Source organism: Balaenoptera borealis, assembly GCF_965194805.1.
Source record: "Balaenoptera borealis genome assembly, chromosome: 16".
Lineage (NCBI taxonomy): Eukaryota > Metazoa > Chordata > Mammalia > Artiodactyla > Balaenopteridae > Balaenoptera > Balaenoptera borealis.
In genome coordinates this window covers 25,153,616-25,175,146 of record NC_138872.1, presented here as the reverse complement: position 1 = coordinate 25,175,146, position 21,531 = coordinate 25,153,616, and the positions used below count along the sequence as shown (strand labels likewise).

The following is a 21,531-nucleotide window of genomic DNA, read 5'->3' as shown; positions in this document are numbered from 1 at the left end:
CATTTATATGAGTACAGAAACCAGCAAAATTGATCTACAGTGGTAGGAGTCAGAATAGACGTCACCTCTGACAGGTAAAAATGGGTATTGCCTGGAAAGAGGCACAAGGGAACTTTCAGGAGTGGAAGAAATGTTCTATACCTTGAGCTGAGTGGTGGTTACACAGGTTTGTAAAGTTAAAATTCATCAAGCTGGATACTTAAAATTGGTGCATTTTACTGTATGTAAATGATATCTTAACAAAGTACTGTTAGCATAAGGGCAAAATGTTCCCCTGACGACTCTAATGCACAGCCAGGTTTAAGTTTCCTGGACAAGATGATCTATAAGTTCTCTTCCAGTTCTAAAGCCCTATGGTTCTTATATCCCCGTCTCAGGCCCCCTTACCAGTCCCTTTTATCCACAAATTAGGTTATATCTTTTACCTTTCTCGATCAAATACAAGATAAAAGATATTAAGAAAAGCCAGAGTCCTGAGCATATCCTAGCACTCAGATAAGGGATGCTAATGAAATTTCAGGGTTGTCCAAGCCCCAGTATGACAGAACAAAGGCCAAGGAAAAGACATTAAGTCACCATCAAATCTGACTTGTCACCTGTCCTGTTGTCCCAAAGGGACCAACAAATCTGAGGATTTTCTGTTGCTGGTTTTCTTTTTTATTCATTCATTCATTCATTCACCAAATATTTATTGAGTGCCTTGCTTTGTGCCAGGTACCTCTGGGTAGTGGGAGTAGCAAAATGAATATGATAGCAAGGTCCCTGCCCTCAGGAAGTTTAAATTCTACAAGAGAAGGAAAGCCAATACAAAGATAAACACAGATAATTGTTAATTGTGATAAGAGCTATGAAAGAAATAGGATGATGGGATAGATAAATACTGGGGGAGGACGTTTCTATGGAGGAGGTAATATTTGTACAAAGATCCAGAGGTTGCCAATGATCCAGCCATGGGAAGAACTAAAAGAATCAAGTTCAAGGCCAGGGAATGAACATTAGGGGCAAGGTAGAAAAGAGTTAGCATATTTTAGGAACAGAAAGGAGTACAATATGTCTAGAATCTAGTGATTGAGAGGGAGAGTCTATCAGATGAGGTCAGAGAGAGTAACAACAGGGCCTTACAAGAAATCATGATCTTATTTCAAGAACAATGGGAAGCTATTAACGTTTTTAAGCAGGGGGTGATATGTGATTTTAATTCCCCCTTCCCCCGCAAAAAAATCACTCTACTATTTTGGAAATGGATGGAACAGGACAAGAGTGGAGACAGGATATCAATTAAGAGACATTTATAGTTGTCCAAGCAACAGTCCCAGAGGTTCAGAATCTGGGCTGAACTGCTATGCAAAGCTACCCTAGTTTGGTAACTCGGTTAACCAAAGACAGAGAGCAAGAAAAAACAACTTCAGAAGTTAGTGAATTCCTCATGCTCAGTTGGCCTTGTCTTCCTAATGTTTTCCCCACATGTCATAGATGAGGCTGAATAAAGGATCCCTCAGAATGTTGAGCTCAGTCCCTGAAGTGCCTTTCTTCAGACCCAATCTTGAGAAGCGAGCCAAATTTATGACCAGGGCTTCTCCAGGTCCTTTTCATCAGTTTCTTTCTCTCTTTTGGGGTCTCATGCCCACCCTCAGCGGAATCTGCCCTCCTAACACAGTGCCTCAAAGCTCTCTGGACCTTTCTTTCTTTACTTCTCCTTCTTTTCCTCTCCTCAGAGGTCTGCCCTTAGGTAGGAAAACAGAAAACTAATCCAATAACACTAATTGCTACCAACTTAACCATGACTGAGAACATTTGCACTTGATCCTTATATCCCATAAGACATGCTATGGAATCTGGCTAGTTAAGGGAAGATATTTTGAGGCAGAATGTGGCTTAAATTCTATTTTGTGAGTTATCCCACTCTGTCTTCCCAAAGAACTCAGACTAGCCAACAGAGGTTGTCTGAAGAAAAACATTAACTGGAGACACTGTTGATCTTGGACCCTGTAGCCTGGATCAACAGGTAGAGGGATCTGGAGCAACAAAGGGTGGGACTGGCTTTCCACAGAAATCTTAAGAGATGACAGTCCAGGCAGTCCCCAAGTAGAGGGCCCCCTCTTGTCTGGCAGAAGACAAGAGTCCAGAAATAGGCCAGAACAATGGGCCTGGAGGAGGCAAGACTTAAACAGGTTTTTGAAGGGAAGTGTAGGATTTGGAGAAGGAGATGATGAATGGCCATGGCATTCTAAACAAGGTGAATGGGGAATTCCCTGGTGATCCAGTGGTTAGAACTCTGCGCTCTGACTGCCAAGGGCCTGGGTTCAATCCCTGGTCGGGGAACTAAAAATCCCACAAGCCATGTGGCATGGCCAAAAATGAAAAAAAATAAAAGGTAAACAAGGTGACTGACGCTCTCTCACTTGCAAACTAGAAAGTACAAGTCCACAACTCTGCCCCTAACTTGCTCCCTATTTCCCACCCATGGTTGTAGAGAGAAAAGCTGGAGGTCAAGCATAAACCCATGTCTGACAACAGCTGATTCTGACTGATGCTGATGGTGCTACCTTTTCCTTCCTTCTCTCCTCTCCTGACCTAGGCAAGCTGGAGTCCACTTAGGGATGAGCAACACTAAGTCACAACCCTGGTCTTGTGAGTTGGATGAGCCATGCTTTATTCTGGTTAAAGGGAAACATCCCATTCAGAGAGAAACGGAACCAACATCTTGGCTTGGCTATAAATAATTGCCTCACTCTTAGAAAGTCTAAAGACCTAAGAGCTCTGAACCCTAATCAACATCTCAAAGGGCCATGATCTAACAGATACAGAGACCAGACCGCAGTACAATTTACCTTTTCTTTTTTTTCCCCATCATTATATTGTGAGAATGTTTTTAAATATGGAAAATTTCATGTTACCTCCACCCAGAATCATCCATATTTATTACCATATTTGCTTCAAGTCTTTTTTATTTAAAAAAAAATTACAGGGAGAATTCCCTGGCGGTCCAGTGGTTAGGATTCTGCGCTTCCACTGCAGGGGGCACGGGTTCCATCCCTGGTCAGAGAACTAAGATCCTGTAAGGCACCTCGGTTGTGGCCAAAAAAACCCCCACGAAAACAAACAATTACAGACAAAGTTGGAGTTTCCCTTACCCCCCAGCTCCAATTCTCATAATTCTTCTATTTCTTTGTCTTTTCCTCCCTACTTATCTTTCTCCTCTCTACTTTCCTTTTCTGCCTGTTTTATTCTCTTGTCATTAATTCTTTTAGTTTTTTCTTTTTTGGTTGTGGCTCGCAGCTTGCAGGATCTTAATTCCCCCAGCAGGGATCGAACCTGCACCCTCAGCAGTGACAGCGCAGAGTCCTAACCACTGAACTGCCAGGGAATTCCCCTCTTCTCATTAATTCTAAAATCTAGTGAGTTTAATATTTTACATTCTCCTCTTCTAAATATGTTTTTTAAAAAAGAAGACTAATTTAAAAGGAGGCTTCTTTAAGGCTCTTGATTACTTTTTGGGTGCATATCTGGTCCTCAATGAAACAGGTTTCCATCCCAGTATAAAAGTTGTGATTATTAAGTTATATGGTGTTTTTCTTGTATGACTTTTATTTTTTTTAATGTATTTCTTTTTTTTAAATTTTATTTATTTAATTTATTTATTTTTGGCTGCGTTGGGTCTTTGTTGCTGCGTGTGGGCTTTCTCTAGTTGCAGCGAGCGGGGGCTACTCTTTGGTGCAGTGTGCGGGCTTCTCATTGCAGTGGCTTCTGTTGTTGAGGAGCACGGGCTCTAGGCGTGCGGGCTTCAGTAGTTGTGGCACATGGGCTCAGTAGTTGTGGCACACATGCTTAGTTGTTCCACAGCATGTGGGATCTTCCCGGACCAGGGCTCGAACCCATGTCCCCTGCATTGGCAGGCGGATTCTTAACCACTGCGCCACCAGGGAAGTCCTTGTATGACTTTTAAATTGCCTTTAGAATGTCTAGAATTCTAAAGATATTTAAAGCAACTTGCAGCATTAGAATGAATTTTTGGCCTCTCAATGTTACAGCTTTGAGGAAAAACACTCAACAGGCTATCTCAGTTCTGGTTGTGTCAGCTTAAAATTAAAATCATTTTTAAATTATAAAATCTCATGCCTTAGGCCATATATTACTATCCTTACCAGACTTGGCTGTAAATCATTGTCTATTTCCAGAAATCAGATTTATTCTCAGAGGACAAATTCTTACCATCAAAAGGAACATTCAACAGAATGTGTTACAGCCTCTCTGAAGGGGATGCTGCTCGTTTGGAATCACCGCAAGTCATGTTACTGAACTCAAGTCCAGCTGCTTGCTGCTCAAAAATTAATACTCGAGAGGCAAGTGTTGGTAGAAACAGAAAATGTTGGTTTTAATCAGAAAGCCAGCATTCTGGGGAGAAGGTGGAATCAACTCCGAAGATTCTGCTCAGCCATGAAAGTTTTTAAAGGAAAAGGGGAAGTAATCTGAGTTAATCATTGAGATAGGGAATCAGACTCGTCGCCATCTCCCCCTATGTGCAGGCTTGTCAACTACTTGTGATCTTTCTTTAGATGATATATTGTTCACACAATTTGTGAGATTACTGAAGGGGAAGCTGAGGAAGAGATTTGGTCATCTGTTAATTACTTATTCTTCATTTCTACTTCTTTGATCTACAGAAAGAACCAACAGATTAGGCAAGGTATTGTGTGATCAAAAGATTTGAAAGGTGTGCTTGGGCCGGAGGTGAGTAGAGCATGGGGGTGTCTGGCTTAAGGTTAGTTACATTATAGCTCTGCTAAAGTGACAAGGCAAAACGGGCCTCCTCCAGAGAGCTCTTTCCTGCCAAAAGCTGCTTACAGTCAGAGTTAGAAGAGACCTTAAACATCTAATCCAAATCCTTTTTTGTACAAGTGAAGAAAAAGATGCCCACAGAGAGAAAGTAACTTGCCAGAAGTCCTACAGTGAATTCCTGGCAAGGCTGGGTCTAGAACCCCGGTCCATTCTTTGGTGTCTGCTCCACTGAGATGTCTGATGCCTGGAGCACTAGTAAGGCAGCTGCAGGGGATGTCTAGAAGCAGTCTCATCATTATATAACTTACTGCTGAAACTACTGAGTGTAATTTAATGTTTCCCCCAATCCACAAACTTCTTTATGTTCTCACAAACTTCTTTACAGCCACCATGTCATACAATCAGTGTCAGCTTTCTCAATCTTGTAACCAGAAATGACTTCATGGGTGTGCACTTGAGCAGTTGCATAGGCCCTCGTACTTAGAGGGCCTCATGCTTGCTTAGTTTAATGCTCTCCTTGAAATTCTTAATTTTTTAGCACATGGTCCCACATTTTCACTTTGCACAGAGCCCCACAAATTAGGTAGCCTACCTGTAACTTACATCCTGGGAGAAAAGAATGAGAAGGAAAATGGTCTCCCTGTTTTATTAGGAGATTGTAATGAAATACCTAGAACTATCCCCTGGGAGAGGATCAGGAACTTGGCACCTGTACTCCTGACTCAGGCCACTGACTATTTCCCACAACCCCAGGCCACCAGCCTGGTTTGGATGTACAGGACCTAATGATCTTCCCAGTATGAGATTTGGCTTCTTAAGAAAAACTCTAGCCAAATAATTGATTAAAATAGGATAGAAATCTCAGTAATTGGCTTTGGCTGTGCACATCTGGCTCCCGGTGGCCTGATGGCTGTAAAAGGAAGCCACTCTCTAGGGCAGGAAATTCAAGGAGACTGCCAAAGGGGAAAGGCAGCAGAGGCTGTCTGCTGCATAGAACCATATGAAAGAGGGAGGAACTGGCAAGAGCAGCACAGAATGTTTGAGCACTCCAGGAGCTGCAGCCCAAAACTGGAAGGAGGCTGAGGAAATTAGAGAGGTCCTTGTTCAACAATAACTCACAAAATCATCCAAGACCCTGTGCAGTTTAACCACCCTCTTTTTTCTGCCTACCCAAGGCATTTATTTCACTTGTACCTCAACTCTAGCACTTCTCTCCTCATTTTTTTTGTTAGTTATTTGTTTGTCTTCACTGCAGGGCTGAAAGCCATCTAAAGGCAGGGACTCTTTAATCATCTTTTTTTTTTTTCTTTTGGCCGCACCATGGTGGCTTGTGGGATCCTAGTTCCCCAACCAGGGATGGAACCCACATCTGCAACAATGCAAGCGTGGGGTCCTAACCACTGGACTGCCAGGGAATTCCCATATTCATTTATATTGAGCATATAGTAAATTAATTCAATTGAGAGAAACATTTATTGAGGCCTTATTTTGTACTGAGCTTAGGCACTGGGGCTAGGGGTAGTAGGGAGGGGATGAGCATGGAGATGAATAAGGCAGAGGCTCTGCCCTTAATGAGTCTTCAATCTAGAAGAGACAGGCAAATGAACAAATCATTACAACACAGTGTGTCTAGGGAGGAGAGAATAATTTTCTCCCCTGGAGGGGACAGTCAGGGAAGGCTTCCCACAGCATTCAAAAATTTTTTGTTGCTTGATTGGCTGTTCTAGGACAAAACTAAGTAGATAAAACATATTGCCACTCTCCTGCTACCCCAGAAATTATCATCACTAATAAGCCTGGGTGAACATTAAGGAATGGGCCGGTAGTCCCAATGGAGCCTCCGAAGCTCAGCCTGGCCAGGCACTTGTAGTGGATGCGTATCACCAGCTGCCCAGGTGGATGAAAGAGGTGTAAGGCAGTGGGATCCTTATGCAGCTGCTGAACATCTGGTGTGGGGAATCTAGGTAACTATGAATGAGAGATATTTCTTCTCTGGCCCTGACCCTCAGTATTTGATACAGCTAGTTTGGCTGAGAAACTAAACCACAACAAAAATTGTGTGTTACTTCTCCCAGGTTTTGGCATATCAGAAACTGTGGCTGATGAGCCAGAAGAGTTATGGGCTTTGAGAGTGTTCCAGGGCAGAGAAAAAAATTGACGATATCCTCTGCTCTCACGTGCCTGTGATTCAGGATGAGGCCGTCAAGTTGCAGGAACATAATATACCAAGAAGGGGTTTCCATTTTAGCTCCTAGAAGCTGAGTGGTTCTGAGCTGTGTAGGGGCCAGAGACACACTTTTAGATCCAGAGAAAGCTATGAACCTTCTCCCCAGAAAAATGCGCATATGCACAAAATTTTGCAGACAATTTTAGGTTAAGATTCTCTCCTGCTATAATTTCCCTTTCCTCCCAAGTGTATGTTTTGTTCCAAAAGACTGGTCAGAGGAAAATCTGCCTCTGTCACCACTAGCCTATATGAGTTGCTCCTCCATGTTGGATGCATACCCAACACTGCTTTGCTTCTAGCAACTTCTTTCTTCACAGGGATGAGTTTCACCAGATCCCTAGCCATGGGTGCTTGGCAGGACTGATGGAAGCCACTATTACAATCAACTGAGCCCCGTCTCCTCCCCTGCAGTGCCAGCTTGCCGGCTGCCCAGACACCCTGGTTCCCCTCACAGGTGCCACCAGCACAGCCCAGGGCAGGCTGTCAGGACTGCACCTCATTACACCTAGTTTGGTCAGCAGCTAATATTGTTCACTGTCTTCAAGAAGACTGCTGCCTTCACCTCTTCTTCCGTTCTCATCTCTTACTATACCTCTGTCCCAATAGGTGGTTAGCCATCCCCCATCACTGGAACATTATAATCCTTTCCTTTGCTCTAGGATCAAGGCCTTGACCCTAAAGGATTAAGATATCAGGCTATCCCAGTGCCATAGCTAAGGGGATGTATGCAGTGTACACTCGGTGTACGCTGCATACTGATACACCGTCTCCTCACCTTACCATACTCAGAGATGCTCTGCACACTGCTGTCTCCCATATTCCCTCAGTCAGAGCCCTTACACATTAGTACTCATGTGCGCGCACACGCCCATGCACACACACACATCAACAGCACTCCTGAGGTATATAAACCACTTACATTTAGCCATGACTTTCCATGCCCTCTTTTCCAGAGTTTAATCAGATTCAGTCACACTCATGCATTTGTAAATCCCTCAGCTCTTAAGGATACACAACAATTGGCTTTTACAAAATCCTTCTCTGTGCAACTGCTTAATCTCCCTAAAGTCCAGGAAGCAGGAATCAGAAATTATGGATTCATAGAATTTAAGAATAGAAAGGTCTTTAGATTCTTTAATTCATTAAACAAATCTTTATTAAATTTCTGCTCTGTGCCTCATAATGTGTACTGAGTCGTGTAGTCCTATCCTCTCATTTTGCAGATGAGAAAGCAGAGGCCCAAATGGGCCAAGGGTCACACAGCCACTTAACTGGCAGGTATGTCCATGTAACCTGATTCCCCTTTCTGGATTCTTTATATCCACATGCTGAAGAGAAACTCATCTTAAGTCCTAAGCAGTAACTTAAAGCAGATGATGAGTTTAAGAGGAAGAATTGTCATCAGTGATACCACAGATCAAAGAACATTCTTTACCACCACAGAGTGGAAGGACAATTTACTCTTGAGAAAAGCAATTGCACAGGTAGTCTTTGTTGTCAGCATTATGATCCTGCATTAATAGGTGGAATGTGTGTCCCATGTTGAGGGTTTGTATAGGTCCATAATCCATTTCCTGAAATTGCAAAATCCCAAAACTCTGCTGTAAGTTTTTTTTTTCCTTTGGTAACTCATTTGGCAAAAAACCTGTCCTGAATTGATGCGAATCAATTCACAGTCTTCGTTTATCCTTTGTTTGTTTATCCATAACTTTTTGCTACAGAAGCATCAGTACATTTTTAATGGGTGCTTCTAGAGCCTTTATATGTGGTTTAATATAGAAGATATTGTTTTTCTAAAATTCTGAATCCTAAAAAAAAATCTGACCCCAAGCATCATAATACACCTAGGTATTATGGACATATATTACATTTAGAATATACATATCTCCCCAGGATTTGTGTAAGCAATGTTGGTTCTTACCTTCTCCCAATACACAAATAAGATTAATTCCACTGAGACTTCACCTTTCCCAGACTCAGTCTAGTTTTATAATTCCACTAAGTTACTTAGGTTCTAAGAAATTGTATTTTAAGTTTATTTCTTAACAGTTACTTGCACAGCAAAGGAAACTTTTTAAAAAAATTAAGTCCTGTAGGAACTCCCATAAGGTTAACAGCTGATTTCTCAGCAGAAACTCTACAAGCCAGAAGGGAGTGGCATGATATATTTAAAGTGATGAAAGGGAAGAACCTACAACCAAGATTACTCTACCCAGCAAGGATCTCATTCAGATTCGAAGGAGAAATCAAAAGCTTTACAGACAAGCAAAAGCTAAGAGAATTCAGCACCACCAAACCAGCTCTACAACAAATGCTAAAGGAACTTCTCTAAGAGGGAGACACAAGAGAAGAAAAGGACCTACAAAAACAAACCCAAAACAATTAAGAAAATGGTCATAGGAACATACATATCGATAATTACCTTAAATGTGAATGGATTAAATGCTCCAACCAAAAGACACAGGCTCACTGAATGGATACAAAAACAAGACCAATACATATGCTGTCTACAAGAGACCCACTTCAGACCTAGGGACACATACAGACTGAAAGTGAGGGGATGGAAAAAGATATTCCATGCAAATGGAAATCAAAAGAAAGCTGGAGTAGCAATACTCATATCAGATAAAATAGACTTTAAAATAAAGAATGTTACAAGAGACAAGGAAGGACACTACATAACGATCAAAGGATCAATCCAAGAAGATATAACAATTATAAATATATATGCACCCAACATAGGAGCACCTCAATACATAAGGCAACTGCTAACAACTATAAAAGAGGAAATCGACAGTAACACAATAATAGTGGGGGATTTTAACACCTCACTTACACCAATGGACAGATCATCCAAACAGGAAATTAATAAGGAAACACAAGCTTTAAATGACACAATAGACCAGATAGATTTAATTGATATTTATAGGACATTCCATCCAAAAACAGCAGATTACACTTTCTTCTCAAGTGCACAGGGAGCATTCTCCAGGATAGATCACATCTTGAGTCACAAATCAAGCCTCAGTAAATTTAAGAAAATTGAAATCCTATCAAGCATCTTTTCTGACCACAATGCTATGAGACTAGAAATCAATTACAGGGGAAAAAACGTAAAAAACACAAACACATGGAGGCTTAACAATACGTTACTAAATAACCAAGAGATCACTGAAGGAATCAAAGAGGAAATAAAAAAATACCTAGAGACAAATTACAACGAAAACACGATGATCCAAAACCCATGGGATGCAGCAAAAGCAGTTACAAGAGGGAAGTTTATAGCAATAAAACCCTACCTCAAGAAACAAGAAAAATCTCAAATAAACAATCTAATCTTACACCTAAAGGAACTAGAGAAAGTAGAACAAACAAAACCCAAAGTTAGTAGAAGGAAAGAAATCATAAAGATCAGAGCAGAAATAAATGAAATAGAAGCAAAGAAAACAATAGCGAAGATCAATAAAACTAAAAGCTGGTTCTTTGAGGAGATAAACGAAATTGATAAACCATTAGCCAGACTAATCAACAAAAAGAGGGAGAGGACTCAAATCAATAAAAGTAGAAATGAAAAAGGAGAAGTTACAACAGACACCACAGAAATACAAAGCATCCTAAGAGACAACTACAAGCAACTCTATGCCAATAAAATGGACAACCTGGAAGAAATGGACAAATTCTTAGAAAGGTATAAGCTTCCAAGACTGAACCAGGAAGAAATAGAAAATATGAACAAACCAATCACAAGTAATGAAATTGAAACTGTAATTAAAAATCTTCCAACAAACAAAAGTCCAGGACCAGATGGCTTCACAGGTGAATTCTATCAAACATTTAGAGAAGAGCTAACACCCATCCTTCTCAAACTCTTCCAAAAAATGCAGAGGAAAGAACACTTCCAAACTCATTCTATGAGGCCACCATCACCCTGATACCAAAACCAGGCAAAGACACTACAAAAAAAGAAAATTACAGACCAATATCACTGATGAATATAGATGCAAAAATCCTCAACAAAATACTAGCAAACAGAATCTAACAACACTTTAAAAGGATCATACACCATGATCAAGTGGGATTTATCCCAGGGATGCAAGGATTCTTCAATATATGCAAATCAATCAATGTGATACACCATATTAACAAATTGAAGAAGAAAAACCATATGATCATCTCAATAGATGCAGAAAAAGCTTTTGACAAAATTCAACACCGATTTATGATAAAAACTCTCCAGAAAGTGGGCAGAGAGGGAACCTAACTCAACATAATAAAGGCCATATACAACAAACCCACAGCAAGCATCATTCTCAATGGTGAAACACTGAAAGCATTTCCTCTAAGATCAGGAACAAGACAAGGATGTCCACTCTCACCACTATTATTCAACATAGTTTTGGAAGTCCTAGCCATGGCAATCAGAGAAGAAAAAGAAATAAAAGGAATACAAATTGGAAAAGAAGAAGTAAAACTGTCACTGTTTGCAGATGACATGATACTATACATAGAGAATCCTAAAAATGCCACCAGAAAACTACTAGAGCTAATCAATAAATTTGGTACAAAATTAATGCACAGACATCTCTTGCATTTCTATACACTAATGATGAAAAATCTGAAAGAGAAATTAAGGAAACACTCCCATTTACCATTGCAACAAAAAGAATAAAATACCTAGGAATAAACCTACCTAGGGAGACAAAAGACCTGTACTCAGAAAACTATAAGACACTGATGAAAGAAATCAAAGATGACACAAACAGATGGAGAGATATACCATGTTCTTGGATTGGAAGACTCAATATTGTGAAAATGACTATACTACCCAAAAAAATCTACAGAGTCAATGCAATCCCTATCAAATTACCAGTGGCATTTTTTACAGATCTAGAACAAAAAATCTTAAAATTTGTATGGAGACACAAAAGACCCCGAATAGCCAAAGCAGTCTTGAGGGAAAAAAACAGAGCTGGAGGAATCAGACTCCCTGACTTCAGACTATACTACAAAGCTACAGTAATCAAGACAATATGGTACTGGCACAAAAACAGAAATAGAGATCAATGAAACAGGATAGAAAGCCCAGAGATAAACCCACACACCTATGGTCAACTAATCTATGACAAAGGAGGCAAGGATATACGATGGAGAAAAGACAGTCTCTTCAATAAGTGATGACGGGAAAACTGGACAGCTACGTGTAAAAGAATGAAATTAGAACACTCCCTAACACCATACACAAAAATAAACTCAAAATGGATTAGAGACCTAAATGTAAGACTGGACACTATAAAACTCTTAGAGGAAAACATAGGAAGAACACTCTCTGACGTAAATCACAGCAAGATCCTTTTTGATCCACCTCCTAGAGTAATGGAAATAAAAACAAATGGGACCTAATGAAACTTAAAAGCTTTTGCAAAGCAAAGGAAACTACAAACAAGACGAAAAGACAACCCGCAGAATGGGAGAAATTATTTCCAAATGAATCAATGGACAAAGGATTAATCTCAAGAATATATAAACAGCTCATGCACCTCAATATTTTAAAAAAAAACAACCCAATCGAAAAATGGGCAGAAGAACTAAATAGACATTTCTCCAAAGAAGACATACAGATGTCCAAGAAGCACATGAAATGCTGCTCAACATCACTAATTATTAGAGAAATGCAAATCAAAACTACAATGAGGTATCACCTCACACCAGTTAGAATGGGCATCATCAGAAAATCTACAAACAACAAATGCTGGAGAGGGTGTGGAGAAAAGGGAACCCTCTTGCACTGTTGGTGGGAATGTAAATTGATACAGCCACTACGGAGAACAGTATGGAGGTTCCTTAAAAAACTAAAAATAGAATTACCATATGACCCAGCAATCCCACTACTGGGCACATACCCAGAGAAAACCATAATTCAAAAAGACACATGCACCTTAATGTTCATTGCAGCACTATTTACAATAGCCAGGTCATGGAAGCAACCTAAATGCCCATTGACAGACGAATGGATAAAGAAGATGTGGCACATATATACAATGGAATATTACTCAGCCATAAAAAGGAACGAAATTGGTCATTTGTAGAGACATGGATGGATCTAGAGACTGTCATACAGAGTGAAGTAAGTCAGAAAGAGAAAAACAAATATCGTATATTAACGCATATATGTGGAACCCAGAAAAATGGTACAGATGAACCAGTTGGCAGGGCAGAAATAGAGACACAGATGTAGAGAACAAATGTATGGACACCAAGGGGGGAAAGTGGTGGTAGGGGGAGTGTATGAATTGGGAGATTGGGATTGACATATACACTAATACGTATAAAATGGATAACTAATAAGAACATGCTGTATAAAAAATAAATAAAATTAAATTTAAAAATTAAAAAAAAAATTAAGCCCTGTAATTCACTATATCCTTAATTAGTCTAGAGATGTTACCTAGTGACATCTCCTCCCTGCCCATTGTGCAGTGGCTACTATTTATATTAAGCCTGCTGGTTGCTGTGATGGTGATAATTCCTGCATTATCAGGTGTTCAGAGGAAGTGATGAATGTGGACTTTGGGTCTCAGTTCATCCACCCCGAACTCCAGACACTCCTTCTGTAACTCACATTTCCCAATTACCCTTTCACTTCTTTGTAGGAATTCCCAGCATGTTTTTTGGTCAGTTTTATATCACTCGTGATAAGGAAAACCCAAAGAAATAGAATAACTACGTATAATGCCTCTCAATCAATGACATGACTTTTGTGACTTGCCTTAATCAGAGCTTTTCCTTAATCAGAGCTTCTCCCCAACCCATTCCACCATATCTCCATTCTTTCCTTTCTTTTTTTTTTCTCTTTTCAAGTTGAATTTATTTCTGATTTGTCCTTCTAATTAATACCCATTGATACCAGAGCTCTGCTGCTTGAAAAAAAAATGGTCTCTTGGGACTTCCCTGGTGGTCCAGTGTTAAAGAATCCGCCTTCCAATGCAGGGGACGCGGGTTCGATCCCTGGTCGGGGAATTAAGATCCCACATGCCACAGGGCAACTAAGCCCACGCGCCTCAAGGAGAGAGCCTGAGTGTCCCAAACTACGGAGTCCACGCACTCTGGAACCCGCGCACCACGACGAGAGAGAGAAAACCTGCACTCCACAACTAGAGAGAAGCCCGCATGCCTCAGCGAAGATCCCGCGTGCCGTAACCAAGACCCGACGCAGCCAAAAAATAAATTAATTAATTAAAAACAAGAAAGAAGTTTTTTTAAAAACTGCTTTTGGAAGAGATTGAGGATACAAAATAAAATCTTAAAATACACATTTAATTTTATGCAACTAATCAAAATATTATCTTGCAATTTCCAATGATTATATTTCTTATTTGTATTCCAGGGGTTATTGCACTGCACCTTTATGAATTCTAGGCAGCATGGTGTGATAGAAAGTTTCAAAACATTATGATAACTACTCAGAATGGATATTTTCCCTCTGCCTCTAATAATCAAAACTTACCAAACCTAACTTTTGTCTCATTAGGACCCAGCCCTGTCCTAAAGCGAATCTGAAACCTGATAAATTAATGACAAGTATTATTGGTTGGTAATGGCGCAAGTTAACTTTCCCAAGTCACATTGGTCTTTTAATAAGGATCATCAATACCTTTACCCAAAGAAGCAGTTAATTACTTCAATCAGTTAGTAGATATTGAGAGAGCAGACGAGACGTGCTTGCTTGCCTAACAGCCCCTCACGATTCTCACAATCTAGACAGGGTCAGCAGACTTTTTCTGTGAAAGGCCAGAGAGTAAATATTTTATGCTTTGTGGACCACATAGGGTCTCTGTTGGGTTTTTGTTTTTTTAATAGAACACTTTACAAACGTGAAAACCATATTTAGCTTGAAGACTGTACAAATGCTACACGAAACATGGAAAGGGCAAACGAATACTGCAGTCACTAACAGCTACAGATTCAGCCTCAGTGGTAAGTAAATAAATGCTTGTATAACAAGCTAAGTACTGTGCTTAGGTCAGAAGTGGTCAGGCTTAAGAAGTGGTAAAGGAGGAGCTTTGTATGGGGACCAGGAAGTAGCCAAGCTTGGCTAGGATATATACTTCCTATAGGAAAGGATAAAGCTGGAAAGGAATGTGGAAGGCAGGTTGGGAGGGCTCTGGTGCCTTTTTGAGGCTATGGATTATGTATTTCATTTGGTAGTCAGGGTAACCCCTGCAGAGGAATAGAATGCTTGGAATCCAGCAGCAGCCTCTTAATTGGTTTTCCTTCCTTTCAGTCTTGTCCCCTCCATCTCCACACCCCAGTCAGAGGGATCTTTCTACAATGCAAATCTGAACAAGTCCCTCCCCCTATTCAAAACTTTTCATTCATTTTCCATCGACCTTAAGATATTGTTCAAACTCCTTACCATGGTTTACAAGTCCCATCATGATCTGGCCCCTGCTTCCATCTCCTGTTATGTTTATTTGCCAGCCTTACTGATCTTTTCTAGTTCCTCAAATGCACCATCCTCTCTTGCCTTTGGATCTTCATGTATATGGTTCTCAGTGTCTGCAACACTGTCATCACCACCTCTACTCTCCTCTCCAACATGGATAAGTCCAAATCAGCCCTCTGTTTTCAGCTTCAATACAACATGCTTCAAGAGACCTTCCCTAGTCCATGCACTAGTTGAGGTCTCCCATAGCACAAGCTTTATTAGAATAACTTATTTAACTTGTCAGTCATCCCTGATAGAGTGTAAGCTCTGTAAGGACAGGCATCATTGTGTATCTTGATCACTATTTTTACCCAAGAATCTAGCATAGCACTGGTTCATAGTTGGTACTTAACAAATATTTTTTAACTAGCTGAATGAATGTATGTATGAATGGATGAATGAATGAATGAAAGGAAATGGGGCTTTATTTAAAAGGAAGCTTAGTCTGGTTATATGTTCTAGAGTCAAGGAGGCCAGTAAGGAGGCTCTTATGGAAGACCAAGCGGGAGGAACTAGGCTGCTAGGGACAGGAGGAATGGAAAGGGAGGGAGGGTTGTGAGAATTGGGGGGAGTGAAAATCACTAGAACTTAATGACTGATTGACTGGGTGTGGGGAACAAGAGAGAAGGAGAAATTGCTCTCCAAGCTGAGAGCCCAGCAGCATCATTAGAGAGAGAGAGAGGGAGTCCTGCTAGGAAGAGAGGTCCAAGTTACTGCTTGGGGCTCGTCAGTGTGCCAGGTTCATGGTCATAGAAATGAGTAAAACATGACCTTTTTTTATCAAGTGGGAGAGACAAACACATAAACAATGTGATAAAGGATTTGACAGAGAACAGTACAAAGTTCTGAGAAGCAGAGAATGGAGCAAATTACTATGCCTCAGTCCCCAGACTTTCCTGATAAAGGTTTGTTTGGGTTAACTATTGCTGATAGGGACTAGAAACATCAGAGATCGAACTGCATGGAGCTGGGAAACTTAGGGCCTCAAAAAATGTTTTGGGCTCTAGGGCCTGAGGAGGTGTATTGTCCCACCACACAAAAAAGATGTGAGCTGCTTGAAAAACCTCTGTATTGCCTCTTTCTGTTTTATAGATTGGGATTCTTCAAGTCATTGTCTATTTGAAAAAAGAGTTCCCCTGCTAAATGAATGCAAACCACTCACCTAGCCCACTCCCCTCATTTTACCAAAAAGAAAATTAGAGTCCATTAAAAAAAAAAAAAAAAAAGAATGGATTGGTCCAAATTCACGCATTTACTAATGCTTAAGCCAAGACAAGAACTCAAAGGTCCTGACTCCGAGCCCAGGGCTCATCCTATTGACTTACTACCAGGCTTTGTGAAAGAAAATTGGTGGCCAGTTCATGATAGGCAAATAAATGCCCATTGATGAAAGGATCTGAAGGTATCAGAAGAAATGGATTTAGGGCTGAGAGAGGTAGAGGATGGACTTCAAAAGGAAGGGACTGTCCCCTCTACCTTTAAGAAGTTTAGAATGAGGTTGGGGGCTGGCTATTTGGGTCCTCCTTCTCCTGGAATGTAACAGAAATGGAGAAAATTTTACTCTAAGCAATCTGAGGGCTGGGAGGAATAGGCTAGAAATTGCCAGGCTGAGCCCAGGAATGGGCAGGACCAGCACGAGCAGATTGTTTTATTCTCTTCTCATCCACTATGCCTTATGGCAGGGCCAGAGAACCTTGGGGAAGCAGTCTCAGCATTTTCCCAGACCAGAAAGAACACGCACAGGGTGGGTGAGGAGTAGGGATTCCACACTCAGAGAAGATGAAGATGCTGTTGAAGCTGTGAGCCCTCACTAAGCCAAACCTAGACATTCATGGGAAGAAATCCACTCTGGGATCTGTCTGGTTCATCAAAATCCAGCTAGCAATAAATCAATAAATATAGTTAGCCTATTTGAACAGGTCCATCCTATCCTCCTGACGCAAACCATATCTGCATTTATTTCCTCTGGATGTCGGAATATAGCATATGCAATGACGTACACACTTGTCCAAAAAAGCCATTTATCCCTACACCTTCTCATTCAGTCTTAACTCATGAGCCTTATTCTCTGCACTTCAGTAAGACCTCTGCCAGTGTGAGGCATTACTGGGGACCTTTCAACAACTCTGCCCAAGCCTAGGGTCTCCTGGGGCCACTGACTTAAAAAACCCCAGCACCCCACCCTCTGGAAGGCAGAGACCAATTGCAATGCATTCCTTTTCTCTTTGCTTCAATCTCCCTCCCTTTTTTTTAAAAATAAATAAATAAATAAATCTATTTATTTATTTATTTATTTATTTATTTATGGCTGTGTTGGGTCTTCATTGCTGCGTGCGGGCTTTCTCTAGTTGGGGCGAGTGGGAGCTACTCTTCATTGCTGTGCGCGGGCTTCTCATTGTGGTGGCTTCTCTTGTTGCGGAGCACGGGCTCTAGGTGTGCGGCTTCAGTAGTTGTAGCTCGCAGGCTCAGTAGTTGTGGTGCACGGGCTTAGTTGCTCCACAGCATGTGGGATGTTCCCGGACCAGGGCTCGAACCCGTGTCGCCTGCACTGGCAGGCAGATTCTTAACCACGTCCCTCCCTCCCTTTCTTGTCTTTCTTTCTTCCTCTCCCATCTCTCCTTTTCTCTCTTCTTCCTTTATCAGTTCCCCTTCCCTGTCCTAAGCCTTGCTGGTCCTCCAGCTCCCCTGGGACACTGGGGTGTGGAATGGGATCAGAGCACCAGCCCAAAGAAAGCAGGAGGGCACATCCATTTGCCAGGGCCCCTGGCCCACCTGACTGCCTTCTCTGTCCCACTCAGGCCTCCCGGAATGGATGTCATCCGCCTCCTCCTGGCTACCCTGCTGGTCTGCCTGTGCTCCCTCACTGCCTACAGCCACCTGGCACCTGAGGAAAAGCCCAGAGATGAAAGGAGCCTGAGGAGCAACTCTTCCATGAACCTGTTGGATTTCCCTTCTGTCTCTATTGTGGGTAGGTAGCCTGGCCTGGGGCCCAGCCTCCAGGCTCTGGCCCAAGAGAACTGCAGGATGGCAAACACACTCCCCAAGCTGATACCAGGATCCACTGCCATAGGTCAGAGCTCCTTCGTGCTCATTCCTCAAAACAATCCTGGAGGAATAAAGTGCCCCTTAACTCATTTGGTTTAGGAAAGCCCTGCCTGCCACCAATCGAATACGCAGCTTAGCATGTTAGAGGCTCTGAGAAACCTTAAAGTCATGACACTTGGTGAATTTGGTTTAACTTACCATTTCTGAAACTTAATGAGTCATGGAACTCCTATCAATGGTAAAAATTTTAGGAAATGCTGCAGAATATAACCAAGTCTGGGATGAACTAGTCCTTTCATGCCAGGGTTGAGAATTGAAAATGACTGCTTGGGAGAAAATATCAGGGGCATTAGAGCCTGGCATGGAGATCTTCTGGTTCGACTTCATCTGACAATAATAATAATAACATATATACTTATTTTGTGCTAGGCACTGTGAAGTGAGTATTATTTTTATTCCTATTTTATTTCACAGCTAAGTAAATTAAGTCTTAGAAAAGTTAAGTAACTAACACACAGTTCTTAACTGGCAAAGCCAGAATTCAAACCCAAGTGTTTAACTCCAGAACCTAAGCTCAAAACTAATATTCCTTGCTGACTTGTCTCTCACTTCAAAAAGAGGATATTCTAGATATATCAGGGAAGGGACTGGGGCTCATTAACATTGATTGATCACCTTCGATGTGTCAGACTTTCCACTTTATAAACATACCTCATTTACCCCCAAAACAACTCTTCAAGGTAGGTATTACAGTATCCTACTTGCAGATGAGAAAACTGAGTCTTAAGGAGATTAAGTAGGTTGCTCAAGGCCACAAAGCTGTTATATGGCAGAGTCAGGATTCAAATCAGGTATGCCTGGCTCCAAAGCTCTGAGAAATGGAAAATAGGGATACAGGAAAAACAAGTCCATCCATGTACAAGACACTGAGTCCATTTTCCAGGGCCGCCTTTGCTTTCCATCAGAGGACTCTTTGCTCTCAGTCTCTGGCTCCAGGTCTGCAGCCAGGCTAACAAGAACCTGCTGGCCTAAGTCCCAAGATGTGATCTATCCAGCCAACCCTTCATCCTCTCCCCTACCCTGGGGCTTCCTGGAGCCCCCTCTGTTCCTCCCACTTCATTGCAGCTCAGGGCCCTCAGAGACTGGCTTTGCTCCTTCTCTCCTTGAAGCACAGAACAAGAAATCCAAAAAGATCAGCAGAAAAGAAGCGGAAAAAAAGAAAAGATCTTCCAAGGTAGGTCTGGGAGCTCACATTGTTGGGGTGGGACTGGACTTAAAGGGAGAGGATCCCCAAGCTCTGGCTAGGAACTAAATAAAAGATTTCCCAGGCCTGCATGCCCAAAAGAAACTGAAAGCTACCAAAACTTCCTGGCCTCAAGCCCTGAACCAGACCCCCAGGAGCTGAGGCCCAGAAAGCTAAGGTTCACTGAGCAAAATAGCTTACCTGCTAAAAAGCATCTTCCAATACTAGCTCACACCCTGCCTGAAATTTCACCATCACTCATTCTTTTGGATGAATGCAATGTTTCCCAAACCTCAGTCATTTCAGAACCATTTCCACAACTTTGACCATATCTGAGTTTCACCTATTTAATATATTTGTTTAAAATTAAAACTTTAGTTTTAAAACTTTTCTATCATGGTTATATAGTTATTTAAAAACCTATATAACCATGATAGAAAACCAGTATCACTTGACATAAATAGAAAGTAACCCTAAAAATAAGTAAAATGAAAATAAAACCTTGTTTTTTGAAAACTCAGTTCCTCAGTTGCACTAGACACATTTCAAGTACTCAGCAGCCACATATGGCTGGCTGGCGGCTGCCTGTATTGGACAGCACAGCAAAGAATGTCCCCAGGAAAGGGAGTAGCAAACTCAAAGCTCCTGCCGTAGGAACTCATTTCTTGTGTTCGGTGCACAGAAGGCAGTGTGCTAAAGACCCGTGGGAGAGGTGGGCGGGCCAAACCACAGAGGGCCTCAAGGACCAAAGTAAGGGGGAGGAGGGTGTGCTTTAAGCCCGAGTGTGATGCCATCATAGGTCTTCTGAGCGGTCCCTTTTGTGCACTGGAGGTTGGACTGTAAGGTGGCAAGAGCAGCAGACAGGGGCCTAGCCCAGAGTAGCAGCGGTAGTGAAGCAGTGGGTGGACTCCGGATCTATTGTGAAGGCAGAACTGACAGGGACTGTGGCTACACCGGAAGGGGAAGGCAACAGAGACGGTAGTTAAAAACGGTGGAGCTGAGTGGGATGCCCTAGGGAGAGAAGAGGCCAGGCCGGAGCCAGTTAAGTTCTGATGAAGTGGGGCATTGTTGGGGGGAGCAGGCGGGGACCCGCTGGGGTGCCCTGTGGGCATCAGTCGAGCGGGCGGTGGGCAGCAGGTGGGGATGTCTGGTCGGGGGCCTCCATAGTCCAAAGAGTTCCCAGGCAGAGGTGAGGACGAGTGGGGCGGACGTGGACTGCTCGGGCAGCCCCGGCGTTTCCCCGCAGAAAAAGGCTTCGATGAAGAAGGTGGCACGGCCCCGGCCCCCGCCGCCTGGCCCCTGCGTGGCCACCCGCGACAGCTGCAAGCCGCCGGCGCCCGCCTGCTGCGACCCGTGCGCCTTCTGCCAGTGCCGCTTCTTCCGCAGCGCCTGTTCCTGCCGCGTGCTCAACCCCACCTGCTGAGCGCGCCTCTGGGTGGTGGGCGGGGTGGGGCGGGGCTTCTAGGGGCGGGGCTCCCCGGACGGGCCCTTCTGGGGCGGGCGATCTCTAGTAGGTGTGGCTTCCTAGAACAGGGAGCGGGGGTGGCTACCGACGTTGGGGCGGAGCTTTCAGGAGGCGGGGCTTCAAGGAGACTTGGCTTGGGCTGGGCTAAAATCCAAATATATGTAGGCTAATCAAAGGTGTGTGGCTGTTTCTTTAAAGAACCCAAAAGATCCTTTTCCCTTCGCCGAGTCCCCTTCACCGCAGAAGTTCTGCGGGCTGCGCACTTGCTTTCTCCTGGGCCTGGGGAA

The 21,531-nt window shown here is 42.5% G+C and overlaps 1 protein-coding gene across 1 annotated transcript in view; it reads left to right on the top strand.

Annotated features, from left to right (window-relative positions):
• The window catches only part of ASIP (agouti signaling protein), a 207,981-nt gene extending 186,684 nt beyond the window's left edge, over window positions 1–21,297 (top strand). Inside the window, exons 3-5 of the mRNA XM_082358942.1 lie at window positions 18,290–18,459; window positions 19,706–19,770; window positions 21,026–21,297. Coding sequence (XP_082215068.1) covers window positions 18,290–18,459; window positions 19,706–19,770; window positions 21,026–21,202 — 412 coding nt within the window. The 3' untranslated portion in view covers window positions 21,203–21,297. The remainder of the gene's footprint in view (window positions 1–18,289; window positions 18,460–19,705; window positions 19,771–21,025) is intronic.
• The last annotated feature ends 234 nt before the right edge of the window (window positions 21,298–21,531 follow it).